Genomic DNA, 14993 nt, shown 5'->3' on the forward strand with positions numbered 1-14993 from the left:
AAAGTACATATAATCTCTGTTGCATATTCTTAGTGTGGTTTGTTTTGTTCCCCCTCCACCACTATCTTCCCCCACCCCAACCTATTAGAAATTAGTTCAGTCACCATACAAAAACAGGCCATAAGTGGGATTGGCTCATAGGCCATAATTTGTTGATCCCTTACCTAATATGTGTCTCTTCTGGAGAATGTTTGATGTCCACTTGAAAAGAATGTGTATTTTACTCTTATAGGGTGAAGTGGTCTATAAATATTAATTAGGTCTAGTTGGTTGATAGTGCTATTCAAGTCTTCTATAACTCTGCTATTTTCTGTCCAGTTGTTTTATCCACTATTGAGAGTATAGTGTTGAAATTTTCAACTATTTTTGTTGAATTGTCTATTTCTTCCATCAGTTCCATGAGTTTTTATTTTATGTGTTTTGGGGTTGTTAGTTGTATGTATGTGTATCACTGTAATGTCTTCCTTATGAATTTTTCTGTCATTATATAAAATGTGCCTTTTTTTCTTGTAATATTTTTGTCTTATAAGTTTTTGCCTGATATAAATATGCCCAGTCCTCATTGTTTGCATGGTATATCTTTTTCCATTCTTAGACTTTTTTATTAACACATATAAATTGTATAAATTGAAGGGATTCACTATGATATTTCCACATATGCATGCAATGTTCATTGATTTTATTCATCTACCCTTCCACTTTTGCCCTCCTTCCCTGTCAGTCCCTAGTAATCACATACTTGGACTTTCTGCCTGTCTACCTTTGAATTTAAGATGTTTCTCAGAGCCAGGCACTGGTGGCTCATGCCACCTAGCTACTCAAGAGGCAAAGATCAGGAGGATTGAGGTTCAAAGCCAAGCCTACCCTATCCCCACCAAAAAACCCCCAAAAAACACAAAAAAGGGCTGGCAGAGTGACTCAAGCAGTAAGAGCACCTGCCTAGCAAGCATGAAGTCCTGAGTTAAAACCCCAGTGCTGCCAAAAAATAAAATGTTTCTCTGGTTCATAGCATGTAGTTGGGTCTTTTTTATTTGTCCAATCTGACAGTCTCTGTCTTTTGCTCAGAGTCATTAATACATTTACAATTGATGTAATTATTGCTATGCTTGGAATTGTGCCTGCTCTTCTGCTATTTTCTGTATGTCTCATTTCTTTTTGTCCTTTTATTTCTCCTTTGTGGCCACCATTTGTTTTAAATAATACTTCTAGTGAACTTTTAATTTTTTTTTAAACTTTCTTTTGCGGGGGTGGGGGAGTTGGATACTGGTGATGGAACAACGGGCCTTGAGCAAGCTATAAATCCCCAGCACACACATGTGTGTGCATTTTTTTAAAAACAGTCATTTTCTGAGAGGATGCTTTGAGGATTAACAATATTTTGACATTGTACTTCAGATTAATACTGAATTTTAGAAATAAAACACTTCATTATGCTTTTCTCTCTCCTTTTTTGTGCCTTTATTGATATATATTACATCTTCATGTTACTATAAGCCAAACATTGGTTTTCTAATTATTGTTTTATAAAATTTTCTTTTACATCAATTGAGAGAAAAATTATTAATATAGACTTTTATATTTATCTTTATAATTATCAGTTTGCTTAGTTTCTTCATGTGGATTTGAGGTATAATATTTTTTTAGCCTAAACTGATCCAATATTTTATAAAGCAGGCAACAAATGTGGGCAACAGCTGTCCTCAGTCTTTGCTTTTCTGGGAATGTCTCAGTTTTGCCTTCATTTTGAAGGATAGTTTTATTGGATATAAAAGTCTTAGTTGATAGGGTTTTGGTTGGTTTGGTTTTTTTCCCTATTAGTACTTTGAATATGTCATCCCTTATGACATCAAGGGAGACTTCTGGCTCCCTTGATTTCTGATGAGTCATTTTCTCTTGACAGTTTAATTATGTTTTGTGAATCTTTGCATTTTTCCAAATTTGAGCTTCTTAGATGTATAAATTTTTTTTTTTGGTCAAATTTGGTAAGTTTTTGACCACTGTTTCTTCAAATATTCTTTTTTCCCTTCTTGTGTCTTTCTAGGTCATCCATTATGGTTATGCTGATATGCTTGAGTAATTTTAATTTAGAGGAGTAGTGGAGTCCAATTTACATCTTTTTAAGGCAGGGTAATACAGTATGGAGGTTGTTGTAGTAGTTGAAAAAAGTACTGGATGCAGGTAAAAGGAATCAAAATGTCTTTCAGGTTTCTGGTGGCTTTTATAACTCAGAATGGTTAAGCTACATAAAACAGGAAACAAAAGAATGGGATAGGTTGGCAAATTATATTCAATCTATGTTTACTTGATTTTCTGTATGTGTCAGTATTTGTTATTTTGTTTTATTATTGATCTCATTATTTGTAATAGATTATAATTTCATATCAAACTAATGCAGTGATGGAATTTCAGTTTTCACTACTTTAAAGCCATAGTCCAATAACATTTACTTAATAACTAAATGAATATGATGTTAATAACTGATTGCTACATAGAAGCATAAAGAAGGTATTTTATATATATGGAACGAAATATATTTACAGGGTGACTATAACCATAATCTAATTTCCCCCCAAAAGAAACCACATGCCATTAGAAATAACTCCTACCCAGTTCCCAACTCCTAGCCCTGGATGACTACCAGTCTATTCTCTGTCTTTTTGGGTTTGCCTGTTCTGGACATTGGAATCATATTATATGTGACTGGCTTCTTTCACCTAGTAATAGTATTCTCATGGTTCATCCTTATTGCATATATTAGTACTTAATTTCTTTTTATTGCCAAATAATGTTAGAGGAGGGTTGTGTTTTTACTGAATTATGAAAGTTTTTATAATCTGGATATAAGCCCTTTACATGATTTGCAGATATTTTCCCCATTCTGTAGGTTGTCTTTTCATTTTCTTAATGGCATCATTTGAAATACCAATGTCTTAAATTTCGATATTACACAATGTATCTATTTTTTTCTTTTGTCACTTTTGCTTTTCTTACTGTCTAAGAAATCATTGCCTAACCACAAGTAATGAAAGTTTACTTTTAAGTTTCTTGTAAGAGTTTTATAGTTTTAACTCTTAAATTTAAGTCTGTGTCTGGTGCAAAGAAGGAAGGCTCCAGCTTTATTCTTTCACTTATGGAGATCCTGTTATTTAAGGCTTTGTTGAAAAGACTTCTTTCCCATGTTGAGTTGTCCTTGGCCTTTTTCTCAGAAATTGACCATAAATGGATAGGCTTATTTCTGGGCCCTTGATTCAGCTCCATTGAGCTATATGTCTGTCTTATGTCAGTGCCATACTGTCTTGATTACTGTAGCTTTGAAATAAATGTGGATATCAGGTAGTCTTGATGAACTAGTTTAGACTCTTGACATTTTTTTATTTCACTCTTTCTACTAGAAAATGGGGACACAGAAGTGAGGTAACTTTCCCAAGGTCCTACATCTATAAATGACAGAACTGAGACTCAACCTTGTATTCTTTCTTCAGTATTATTTCTACCCATCATGATACAGTGTTGTCCTGACTTGCTACTTAATGTAAATAAACACAAACAAACATGAAGTATGCGCTAAGATATTCAGAAGCATTGAAGAAAGAATCAAAGCCATGTTCTCATATTATTCAAATCAAATAGATTTGCTTTTGCAAGGGGAAAAAGTTCTTTTTTAATTAGATGAAATATAGCAAATTATAAAAGTTACTGGATTATGGTAAAGAAGTTAGAATTGATCTTGAAACCCTTAACAATCAAAAAGTGTTTGCATTTGGAATTGCTCATCCAAATTTGAATGAATGTCTCCTTCATAGCTACTTTAATCATTGGAATTAAAACTAAGATGCATGTGATAATATGTTAGTCAAAAAGTTGATGCTTGAAATAGTTCTTATTTCACAAATACTACAAATGTCTTTATAAAAGCACACCTACAATTTTATTTGGCAAAAGTAATAGTTGTTTGAGGTATAAGAAATTGTATTTTAACTTTTGTATATGTATTTGCCTTTCTTGCCTGAGGCCCTGAGTTCAAACAACAGTACCTTCCCCTCCCTTGTTTTTTTTTTTGCCTTTCTATCTTAGCATGTATATTGTTATTATAAATAATGGTAGAATTATGTTGGGTAAAGGAAATGTTACTCTGTTTTATTTCTTTAGCGGAAGATCCATCCAAAAGCTATGTGAAATTAAGAGACTTTGTGCTTGTGAAGCTTTGTCAAGATTTGCCCTGTTTTTCCCGGGAAAAGTTAATGCAAGGATTCAATGAAGATATGGCAATACAAGCACAACAGAAGTTCAAAATAAATAAGGTATTATACTGTAGGAGGAAAACCTTTAAATTTTAAAGTTTTTGTTTGTTTGTTCCTCTTTTTTTTTTTTTTTGATGGCACTGGAGCTTGAACTCAGGACCTCACGCTTGCTAGGCAGGTACTCTACCAATTGAGCCCACTCCACCAGCCCAAAGTTTTTTTTTTTTAATTATTATTTTTAAAGTATTAGTTTAACTAAAACCTTGTAAGGACATTAAGAATACATATGTGAGGCCAGGTGCTGGTATCTTACACCTATAATCCTAGCTACTTGGGAGGCCAGCCACCCGTGGTTTACACCTGTAATCCTAGCTATTGGGAGGTTGAGAACAGGAGAATTGTGGCTCAAGGCCAGCCTGGGCAAAAACTTTGTGAGACTCTCCCCTCCCCCATCTCAACCAATAACAGGGGGAGTGGTAGTGTACAGTAAGTGGGCAAGACCCCATGTCAATGAAAAAAAGCTGGGTACCTTGTGCCTGCCATCCCAGCAGCAAGCAGCCTAAAATAGGATTATCATAGTCCAGGCCAACCTAGGCAAAAAGCAAGATCCTGTCTCCAAAATAACTAGATCAAAAAGGGCTGGAGGCATGGTTCAAGTGGTTGAGCACCTACCTAGCAAGCATGAAGCCTGGAGTTCAAATCCCAGTACCACCAAATTAAAAAAAAAAAAATACATGTGTGGCACCAGAAATCTAATCATAAAAGTGTATGTAGACATCTAGCAATTTTAAGCCAATACTTTTAGACAAATTTCCTAGTCAGTGCTTTTAATAGCTAGTGTGTATATATACACACACATATTTGTGTGTGTGTGTGTGTGAGAGAGAAGGAGACTGGGGTTTAAACTCGGCTTCATGCTTGCAAAGCAGGCATTCTACCACTTGAGCCACACCTCTGGTGCATTGGCTATTAAAATTTTAACAGATGCATGGTTATACCATTCTATATATGAGCTATATTTATTTAACCTCTCTTTTATTAATAGATACTTAAGTTATTTTTGACTGTTAAAAGAATGCTGCAATGAATATCTTTTATACAGATAACAACAACAAAAATATACATGTGTGGGAAATAATGAGTACAGTCTGAAGCAGACTACCCAGTTTCAAACCTAGATCAATTGCTCACTCAACATTTAGCAATTTAGTTTGTTACTTTGTTCCTCAATTTCCTTATTAATACAATGGAAAGATAATAAATTTTATGTCTGTACTAAATGTAATAAGATAGTAGTATCTTATTTGTTTTTAAAAAAGTAATTTAAGCTGTAAAGTGGTTATACCCCTGGAGACAGTGTTGGTGGGGAGAGGAACTAAAGTAAAACATGTAACGTTCATTTTATATATTTCTGAGTATTTGTTAAGATTTTAAAATAGTAAATACTTTAAGATAGGGATAGGACAAAATAACATGGAGTTCAGAGAAGGGAACTTTATTTCGTATATATATAAGTAAGGCAGAGTGTATTTCAGGGAGGGATGGCATTTGTTCTAAACCTTGAAGAATGGGTAGGATTTGGATTATGAAAGTATGCAAGTATGCAGGATGAATAGTGTTCCAATAATATTAAAAAACCTTGATACTGTTGACTACACCCCTCACTACCTTCCCCACATCCCTACTTTTAATACGGTACAGTTCCTATCCACTCTAATCTCTTTTGGAATAGTTTCACTGACTTGTATGCTTTTATATGCTACTTAAATATAACTTTTCCTTGGAGTCCTTTATCCTCATTTCTTCACATTCTGCTAAAAATTTGTCTAAATATCCAAACTTTTTTTTAAAGGAATTTTTTTAAATTCCTTTAAAAATTTTAAAAAGGGCCACTGAGTCCATTGTAATCTGGTTTCCTGTCTACCTTGCTAAGTCCAGCTTCCTACCACTCTCCTATATGCTCTGGCTTTACTGAACTGCTTGCCGTTTCCCAGTTATGCTGCATCTTTCTTCTGTGTCCCTTTATTTATACTATTTACCCCACCACTTTTTTGAGAGAGAGGGTAGTGTTGAGACACGGTCTCATGATGTAGGCCCAAACTGTCCTCAAACTCATGATCTTGGTGTCTCAGCCTCCCAAGTGTTGGGGTTATAGGAATGTGCTACCACACTAGGCTATACTGTTTCCTTTATTGGCAATACTCACTTCTCATGTTTTCCTGGCCAGATAGTACTGTTTTTGAGATTGAACTGTTCTTTCTAGGAAGTTAAAATGTCATCTTCTCAGCCTACCAATCTCCCGATTTATCCTGATACTCCTTTGACCATTTTTCTCTGTCTTCAGTCTGCCCTCTTTTTCTTTTGCCATGCTGGGGATTGAACCCAGGGCCTTGTGCTCTACTACTAAGCTATACCCTCAGCCCTCTGCTCTTTAGCTGTCAATGTACTATGTGGTCTGACATCTCCCCTTTTTTCACAATGCATGTTTTCCTCTGGTGAGCTTAACCAACTTCATTGTATTTACTGCTACCTGTATACTGATATCGCTTAAATCCTTACCCTTAGACTAGAATTGTATGTTCTGCTGCCTCCTAAATCTCCTCTGTGCTGCAAAAATTCACTGTCATTTGATACTGCCCTTCCAGTCAATTATTACATGTCTAGAGTCCTTGTCCCCTTGCTGTCCCAGTTCATGCCCTCATAGGGTTTTTCTGCCTGATTTAATAGCTTACCTTCTTAAGTGCTTTCTCTGCCCTTATTTTTGCTACCATTTGTATGCAGCTAAAAGAATGATTTACTTTTAAAACTCTAATTTGTACACATCACTTACATTCCTATTTAAAAGTCTGGTTCCCACTAGGTTAAGGTCCAGGTCTTTAACCCTGTATATAAGTCTCCATCTCCACTGCACTCCTATTCCTTCTTATTTTGTGCTTAAGTGTGACAGTGCTCTGTACTGCATGTATGTGTGCACACAGTGTGCCCTCCCCTGTCTAGGAGGATACTGTTCCTTTAAGATTCAGTTCAGGGCTGGAGGTGTAGCTCCTTGGCAGAATGCTTGTCTAGTGTTTGAGGCCTTGGGTTCCATCCCCAGTACTGCAAAAAGAAAAAAAAAAAAAATCAGCTCAGGTTTTATTTTTTATTCCCTTAAGGATCCTCCACCACCATTTCCCACACTCCAAAGCTATGCTAGCATAATATCCTATGCATATTTCTATCATTAAATTAACTATACCTTAATCATTTGGGTTCCCCACTCCTTTATAGCAGATTTTACCTTTTATTGTTTTTCCTCTGGTATTTGGCACAATTCCTTGCCCATTACAGATACTTAATAAATATATCCTGTATTCTTTTGGAAAAGTGTCAGTATTTTTTAATGTGAAAACTTTCATACTTTTGTTTTTATTTTTTAGCAACATGCTAGACGGGTCTATGAAATTCTTCGACTGCTAGTAACTGACATGAGTGATGCTGAACAATACAGAAGCTATAGACTGGATATTAAAAAGAGACTAATTAGCCCATATAAGGTAAGACTTTGAAGACTCTTAAGTATTATATTCTTATCACTATTTATAGCAGAAGAAAAGCTAGCAACTGGCAGTATATGGAAGTGTATGAATCTTTTGCTAAATTAACTTTTACAAAAAGTAAAAATATTCTTCTCATTGATTATAGAAATCCTCACTCATAATTTTCTTTTTCTGTGGCACTGGGACTTGAACTCAGGGCCTACACCGTGAGCCACTCCACTAGCCCTTTTTTGTGAAGGGTTTTTTCAAGATAGGGTCTCTCGAGCTATTTGGTCTGGCTGGCTTCAAAACGCAATCCTCCTGATCTCTGCCTCCTGAGTAGCTAGGATTATAGGTGTGAGCCATTGGCATCCAGCCTCGCTCATAATTTTCTAACATAAGCTATAAATGTTTTGTTATTCACTTAAAATTAATCACAAATATAGCCTACAATGGTATGAGTTTTTTCCTTTCATTTGGATACATCTAGAACTCTTCTCCAACAAATCATTATTTGATTTATTTCAACTTTTGTGTCCTATTTGTCATATAAATTCTTTTTTGCACTTTTCTCTTCTGCCTACAAATAGCCTTGGAAGCGCTTTTTTTACAGATTCTTTAAAACTTAACTTGTAAAACATCATATTTCCCCAAGTGAAATATCTGTAGTTTAAGAAATATTAAATGTTAGACTGGAGGGTGGCTCAACGGTAGAGCACCTACCTAGCAAGTGTGAGGCCCTCTTGAAACCCTAGGACCTCCCCCAGAGAAGAAATATTAAAGGTTACTAAAACAAATGCAACGTGGTATTGGGTTTCCTGCTTGCTAGGCAGGCTCACTACTGCTTGAGCAACATCTCCAGCGATTTTTGCTCTGGTTATTTTTGAGACAGAGTCTTGCTTTATGCCCTGGTGGGCCTGGACTGTGACCCTCCTATTTCTGCCTCCTGAAGTAGCTGGGATGGCAGGTGTGTGCCATGACAGCAAGCTTTTTTTTTGTTTTTCCTTGTCTGTTGAAATAGGGTCTCGAAAACTTTTTGACCTGGCTGGCCTTGAACAATGAGCCACTGGCACTTGACACAAATGCAATTTAGACCCAAGATAAATTTAAATTATTTTGTAGTGTAAGATAGCTTACTTCATTAAAGTTTTATCTCCAGTATTTTATTGTATCTTGTCTTAGAAATGCACATGTGATTACAATTATAGCTTAATTTGGAGGGGGAGAGCAGGTTAAAGGGGTGAGATAGGGTCTTACTATGTAGCTCATGCTGGCCTTGAACCTGCAGTCCTCCTGCATCAGCCTCCTGAGTGCTGGCATTGTAGGCATATACCACCCCACCTAGTTAAATTTAGCTTAATTGAAATATGGCACATTTGCCTACTATTACAAAAGTTTTAAAAGGCCCCCATTTATTTTTTAGGATGAGTTTAAGGATTAGGGTCATTGTTGCTTGTCTTTTCAAAGGCAGTTTGACACAGAGACTAAGAATTCAGACTTCCAACTACACTATAAGGTTATGAATTGAGTTTGGGCAAGTTATTTAACTCCTTTACCTCCCCACCCTTGTTTTTTTCTTTCCTCCATTCCAATACCTGTCTTACAGAGTTGTTAGGATTCTGTGAAGTAATATGTGTGATTTCTGATCTCTGAATAATGTGAAGTCTGTACTATATGCTCTAATTAATATGACAATCTAGAAGTTTCTCCAAATCTATGAAAGTTTTGTATACTGCAATGTTGCCACCTAACTAGGAATCATATATGTATTCCTCACTCATCCCCTCATCATCCAATGCTTTCTTCCCTAAATCTGCCCTGTCCCCTCCATATCTCCTTCTGTTACTTTGATTTAACCCTTCATTATCTCTGATTTGACCTGCTGCAGTAGCTGCTAATTTAGACCTCCAGTCCCATATGTCCTGAACATCACCTATACATTATTGTTCTGATACAGTATCCTTTATCAAAATTGTTACCAGCTCCCTATTGCAAACTTCTCAGCATACTGATGTTCTTATTAAAGTGGGGAGGGTTTTACATGGGAGTAAACCCATGTAAGTAATGTATGCTGGAACTTAGTAAACCTCGATAATAAATGCTAATTGATATATATTAATTATGACAGGTTTGTATTTTCCTCTCTGAAACTTTTCCAACAGTTTTATGTTCAAGTTAGTATGTTCATAAATACATCATTTGATGAGAGAACCTAAAAGTGATCATAGTGCCAGGAAAATGCCTGATTAAAATTTAAAACATATAATTAGAGTTTAGGGGGTATGGCTTAGTACAGAGTGCTTGCGTAGCATGTGTGGGGCCCTGGGTTTGATCTTCAGTGTCACAAAAAGTAACAGTCACCTTTTTAGTTAATGTACTTATTAAAGAAGTACTTGCATGTTCACACTGGCCAGATGGGTTTGGGTTTTGTTTGTTCATTTGTTTTTTGTGTGTGCTGGGGATCAAACCCAGGGCCTCACATGCTAGGCAAACACTGTCAACTGAGCTATACCCCCCAGCCCTACCTAGGGCACTTTATTGTGCTTTGGAGGAAGTTAGTCACACATCTATATTTACCGTGATCATTTTGCCTTTTTTTTGTTTTGGTGGTACTAGGGTTTGAACTCAGGGACTACATCTTGAACCACTCCACCAGCCCTTTTTGTGATTGGGTTTTTTCAAGAGAAGGTCTCTTGAACTATTCGCCCTGGCTGACTTCGAACTGTGATCTTCCTGATCTCTGCCTCCTGAGTAGCTAGGATTATAGGCATGAGCCACCAGCACCTTGCTCATTTTGTCTTTTTTTCTTTTTTGGGTGGTACTGGCATTTGAACGTGGGGTTTCATGCTTGCTAGGCAGGTGCCCTATCACTTGAGCTATGCCCCAGCCTTAACTCTTAACAGAGGGTTTGCAATTCATGGTTAACTTTAAGTTCTTTAAGAAAATAAGTGAGCATGTTGCTGCTACTCTTATTTTTAATACTGAAGACTTAAAATTGTAGGAATGTAAAGAAATGTATCTTCTTTCTTGCTCTAATAAATAATTGTGCTTGTTACTTAGAAAAAGCAAAGAGATCTTGCTAAAATGAGAAAATGTCTCAGACCAGAAGAACTGACAAATCAGATGAATCAGATAGAAATAAACATGCAACATGAACAGCTGGAAGAAAGTTTTCAGGAACTAGTAGAAGATTACAGACGTGTTATTGAAAGGCTCGCTCAAGAATAAAGATTATACTACTTTGTACGGGAAGCTTGCAAATTTCTATACATCGTGCTGTGAAAAACTCAATGATTTTAATTTTAAAATCTTGTGACATTTTACTTACATTAAAAGTTATCTTTAGTTGAATATTTTCTTTTGGAGAGATTGTATATTTTAAAATACTGTCTAGAGTTTATGAGCATATATTACATTAAAAAAATATATAGCTTCTGAAATGCCACCACAATTGCTTTTCTTTTTAAACAGTGTAATAAATGCTTAGTTGTGATATGTTAATGTGTGATGATTCTTATATGATAAGCTTTTTTGGTCTTGTTAAAAATGTTAGATTTTAATCTTTTATTATCATTCTTCCCACATGTGACATCTTTAAAACACATTTCTTTAAGGACACCCTAGCAGTCTTGGTTTTTACTGTATGATTTTTTCTGATCAGGGAATGTCCCTAGTATAGGTTTGTTTTGTTTTAAATAAACTCTTACTTATATTAACTGCTTGTTTGGTGGCAGGCAGATACCAAACTTTAAACCTATATTAATGTATTAGTTGTAGATAATTTAGAATTTAGCACAAAATATTTTGTAAATCATGTAAAATAATAAGAAAGTTTATAAAAATGCAATTCAGTAGTGCAGCATGGTAGTGTATGACCATAATCACAGCTTTCAGAGGCTGAGGCAGGAGAATCTTAAGTTTGAGGCCAGCCTGGGCTACATAGCATGACTTGTCATAAAACATCAACAACAAAAAAAATCAATTTATATACCGTATGTAAAATAAGATGCATACTTATTATGATTTGTTATAAGGTTACCAAGGTGTTGAAGTACAAGATATTTTTAAAAATGATAAATTGTTTAGTCTTAATTTAGTGAAAGAGTACAAATAAATTGTACAGAATCATTGTAAGTAAAAGCTTGAGATGTTTATAATGTGTACCTGTAAGCCAGGTATTAAGGAACATTAAAAACAGGATGTAAGTTGAACTTTACTTCTAAAAACCTGTTTTGTTTGATGCTTGAGGCAAAAATTTCAATTTGGACAAGTGCTGTCTTGTCCTTGATCAACTTTCCATTAGTAAAACCTGTCAAAGATTGGAGCCACAAAGTAACCAGTAGCCTCCGAACACAAAATAGTTGTGGCCAGCAACATACCAACAGCACTAAACTTTTCCCTTAAAATGAGGAAGCTGTGGAGATAAAAGAGAATGGTGGAGGGGGTGAATTCAAGTATGATATATTTGATACGTTGTAAGTTTTGTAAATCCCACAATATACCCCCACCCAGCATAACAATAAAAAAAAATGAGGAAGCTATAAAAGTTTCAAACCATCTTATCTCTGAAGCCTATATATAGATAAATTTTGATTACTGTGAGATTTATATATATATTTATTTATATATACACACACACATATACCTATAGTTTGCTACAGATAGAATTAGTTCAGTTAAAATTCTTTTGATGCTATGAAAACAACTTCCATCTAAATTGGCTGATTCTTCATTTTTTATTGATAATTTACCATTGATAGTTAAAGTTGAGCTCTGAAAAAAAATGCAATGTAAATGAATTATCTTTCATGATATTTTTTGTGTAAAAACCAGAAAATGTCAGGCTGAAGGCACGGCGCAAGTAGGAGAGCACTTGCCTAGCAAGTGTGAAGCCCTGAGTACAAATCCCAGTGCTGCTCCTCCACCCTCCCAAAAAAAGCAAAATACTGAAGAGGTCAATATACCAATTTCCCTAGTCCTTTTTTAAAAGCAATATTCCTATGCTCAGTGTACCTTTGAAACTTGGTTTAGCAGTAATCTTTGAAACTTGAAAATCTGTACTTAACATTTGGAGTCAGAATGGTAAAGGTCTGATTTTTTTTTTTTTTTCTTTAGACAGGGTCTTGCTCATAGCACAGGCTGATCTTGAACTCAGGATCCTCCTGCCTCTATCTCTGGAGTACTGGGATTACAAGTGTGCACCTATCATTACCTTACAGGGTAACTAAATATCAGGATAGGTATATAGAATAGTATATGAACTATCACTTGCCACCCCTTGTCTTAACATGTACCATTATTATGCACATACACACTGTGTTTTTGTCTTTACCTTGTCACTGTTCTTCCCACTTCTGCCACTCTTGATTTACTGTTTCCTTGTCTTCTACAAAGTGCATTTTTCTACATGTTTATATATTTCCTTCCAAACATAAGCTTTTTATTTATAAAAATGAGATTATACAAGAATGAACTTCAGACTGCCTCTAAGATTGATACTTATCCTTATCATATCTTTTCTTCTCATGCTTAGCTTTTATACTCAGATTAGGGTGTACATGTGGTGTGTCTAAAAGAACTTTTCTAAATCACATGAAAATTCAGTTTATATTTGATACAGTTTGTGCAAGACAAAATGTTTTACCATAGTCTCATCTATTCTGAACATTTATCTGATCCTCTGATCCACCGCCATCCTTGTCTACACTAGAGAGGAGCTGGCAGCAACACCCCCAAAGCTGTATCTGAGAATGATTAGAATTACAGACCTAGCTGGGTGCCAGTAGCTCACATCTGTAATTCTAGCTACTTGAAAGGCTAGGATCAGAGTTTGTGAGACCCCATCTAAACCAATAGCTAGGTGCACCTGTCATCCCAAGCTACATGGGAGGCTGAGATTGAGAGGATGGTGGGTCCAGGTCAGCCTGAGAGACCCCATCTCAACAGTTGATCTGGGTGTAATGTTGTACACCTATCATCCCAACTACAGTGGAAGGTGTAAAATAGGAGGATCATGGTCCTGTCCTACCTGGGAAAAAAGCAAGAAATTTAAAAAATGATTCCTCAAGTGGCAAAAAGGTTGGAATATGAAGTTGAAAGAATTTCCCAGAACATCGAAAAGTAGAAAATATAAAAGATAACCAAAATTTTTTTGGCAATTTTTAGGCAATTCAATAACCAATAATTTTAGTTGCAGAGAAAAAAAGCAAACAGGAGGACATTCTCAAAGAAAGGATAGTTCTTCAGAGTTGAAAAAATGAATCTTCAGATGAGAAGACTGAGCTTATTGCAGGTTGAGCAAGATGAAATCACTAACATTTATTGAGGACTTAAATGTCTGCCAAGCACTTATATCAGTTGTCTCAGTCCTCAAAACAACACCATGAGGTATGTGATATTAGGGGCCCAGGAAGGTTATCTTGATCACTCAGAGTTAGTAAGTGATGAGCTAGGATTATGACCCAACTTAGATTCGTAACCATTGTACACTTTACCTAGGCTAAATCATTGAATTTGAGAACATGGAATATAAAATGAAATATCCTAAATGCTTCAGAGAGGAAAACACAGGTAACCTAGGGGGAAACAGGGAATTTAACATTAGACTTAATTGACCCTAGCTCATGTTTAAAGATAGATCAATATTTTCAAGGTTCACTTGCAAAATTATTTTGAATCTAGAATCCTATATCCAAAGCAAAATGAAGGTGGTTTTAGAAATTTAAGAACCCAGGAAACTTTGACTTCAAACTCTTTCTGATGTAACCTTTGACTTCAAACTCTTTCTGATGTAACCTGTAGATTTATTATAGCAACATGAAGGTGAAATCAAAGAGCACATAAGATGGAGGAGTACAAGAAACAGTAAAGTGGGAGGCTGGGATGTAGCTCAGTGGTAAGGAGCTTGTCTAACATGCATAATTCCCTAGCACTGGGGAGGCAGGTGGGGGGTCGGGGTAGTAAAATGATTCCAACAAAAGAATTTTAAGTTGGCAACTGAGTAACATGTCTAAGAAAATGAATGAAATAGGAATTTATTAACATGGGGGGGGGTGCCTGTGCAAGAAAATCAGAGTCCTAATATAATTAATTGCAGTTGCATTGGCTTTGAGCAGTAACTAGAAACAAAACAGTTCAAAGTGGTTGAGTCTAGAGTCAGACTGGGAATGTGTAGGATGAGGGACTATTGCTTTTCCTTATAAACCTTGTTATGCAGGGCTTCTTTTTTTAAACTATA

At 35.7% G+C, this 14993-nt stretch overlaps 2 protein-coding genes across 2 annotated transcripts in view; one reads left to right on the forward strand and one right to left on the reverse strand.

Annotated features, from left to right (window-relative positions):
- The window catches only part of Hat1 (histone acetyltransferase 1), a 46105-nt gene extending 34848 nt beyond the window's left edge, over positions 1 to 11257 (forward strand). The window contains exons 9-11 of the mRNA XM_074071105.1: positions 4150 to 4301; positions 7658 to 7774; positions 10817 to 11257. Of these exons, the coding sequence (XP_073927206.1) occupies positions 4150 to 4301; positions 7658 to 7774; positions 10817 to 10984 (437 nt within the window). The 3' untranslated portion in view covers positions 10985 to 11257. The remainder of the gene's footprint in view (positions 1 to 4149; positions 4302 to 7657; positions 7775 to 10816) is intronic.
- The window catches only part of Slc25a12 (solute carrier family 25 member 12), a 190227-nt gene that overhangs the window by 163352 nt on the left and 11882 nt on the right, over positions 1 to 14993 (reverse strand). The gene's annotated exons all lie outside the window — the stretch shown is intronic.

The sequence above is a fragment of the Castor canadensis genome, chromosome 4 (assembly GCF_047511655.1).
Source record: "Castor canadensis chromosome 4, mCasCan1.hap1v2, whole genome shotgun sequence".
NCBI classification, from domain to species: domain Eukaryota; kingdom Metazoa; phylum Chordata; class Mammalia; order Rodentia; family Castoridae; genus Castor; species Castor canadensis.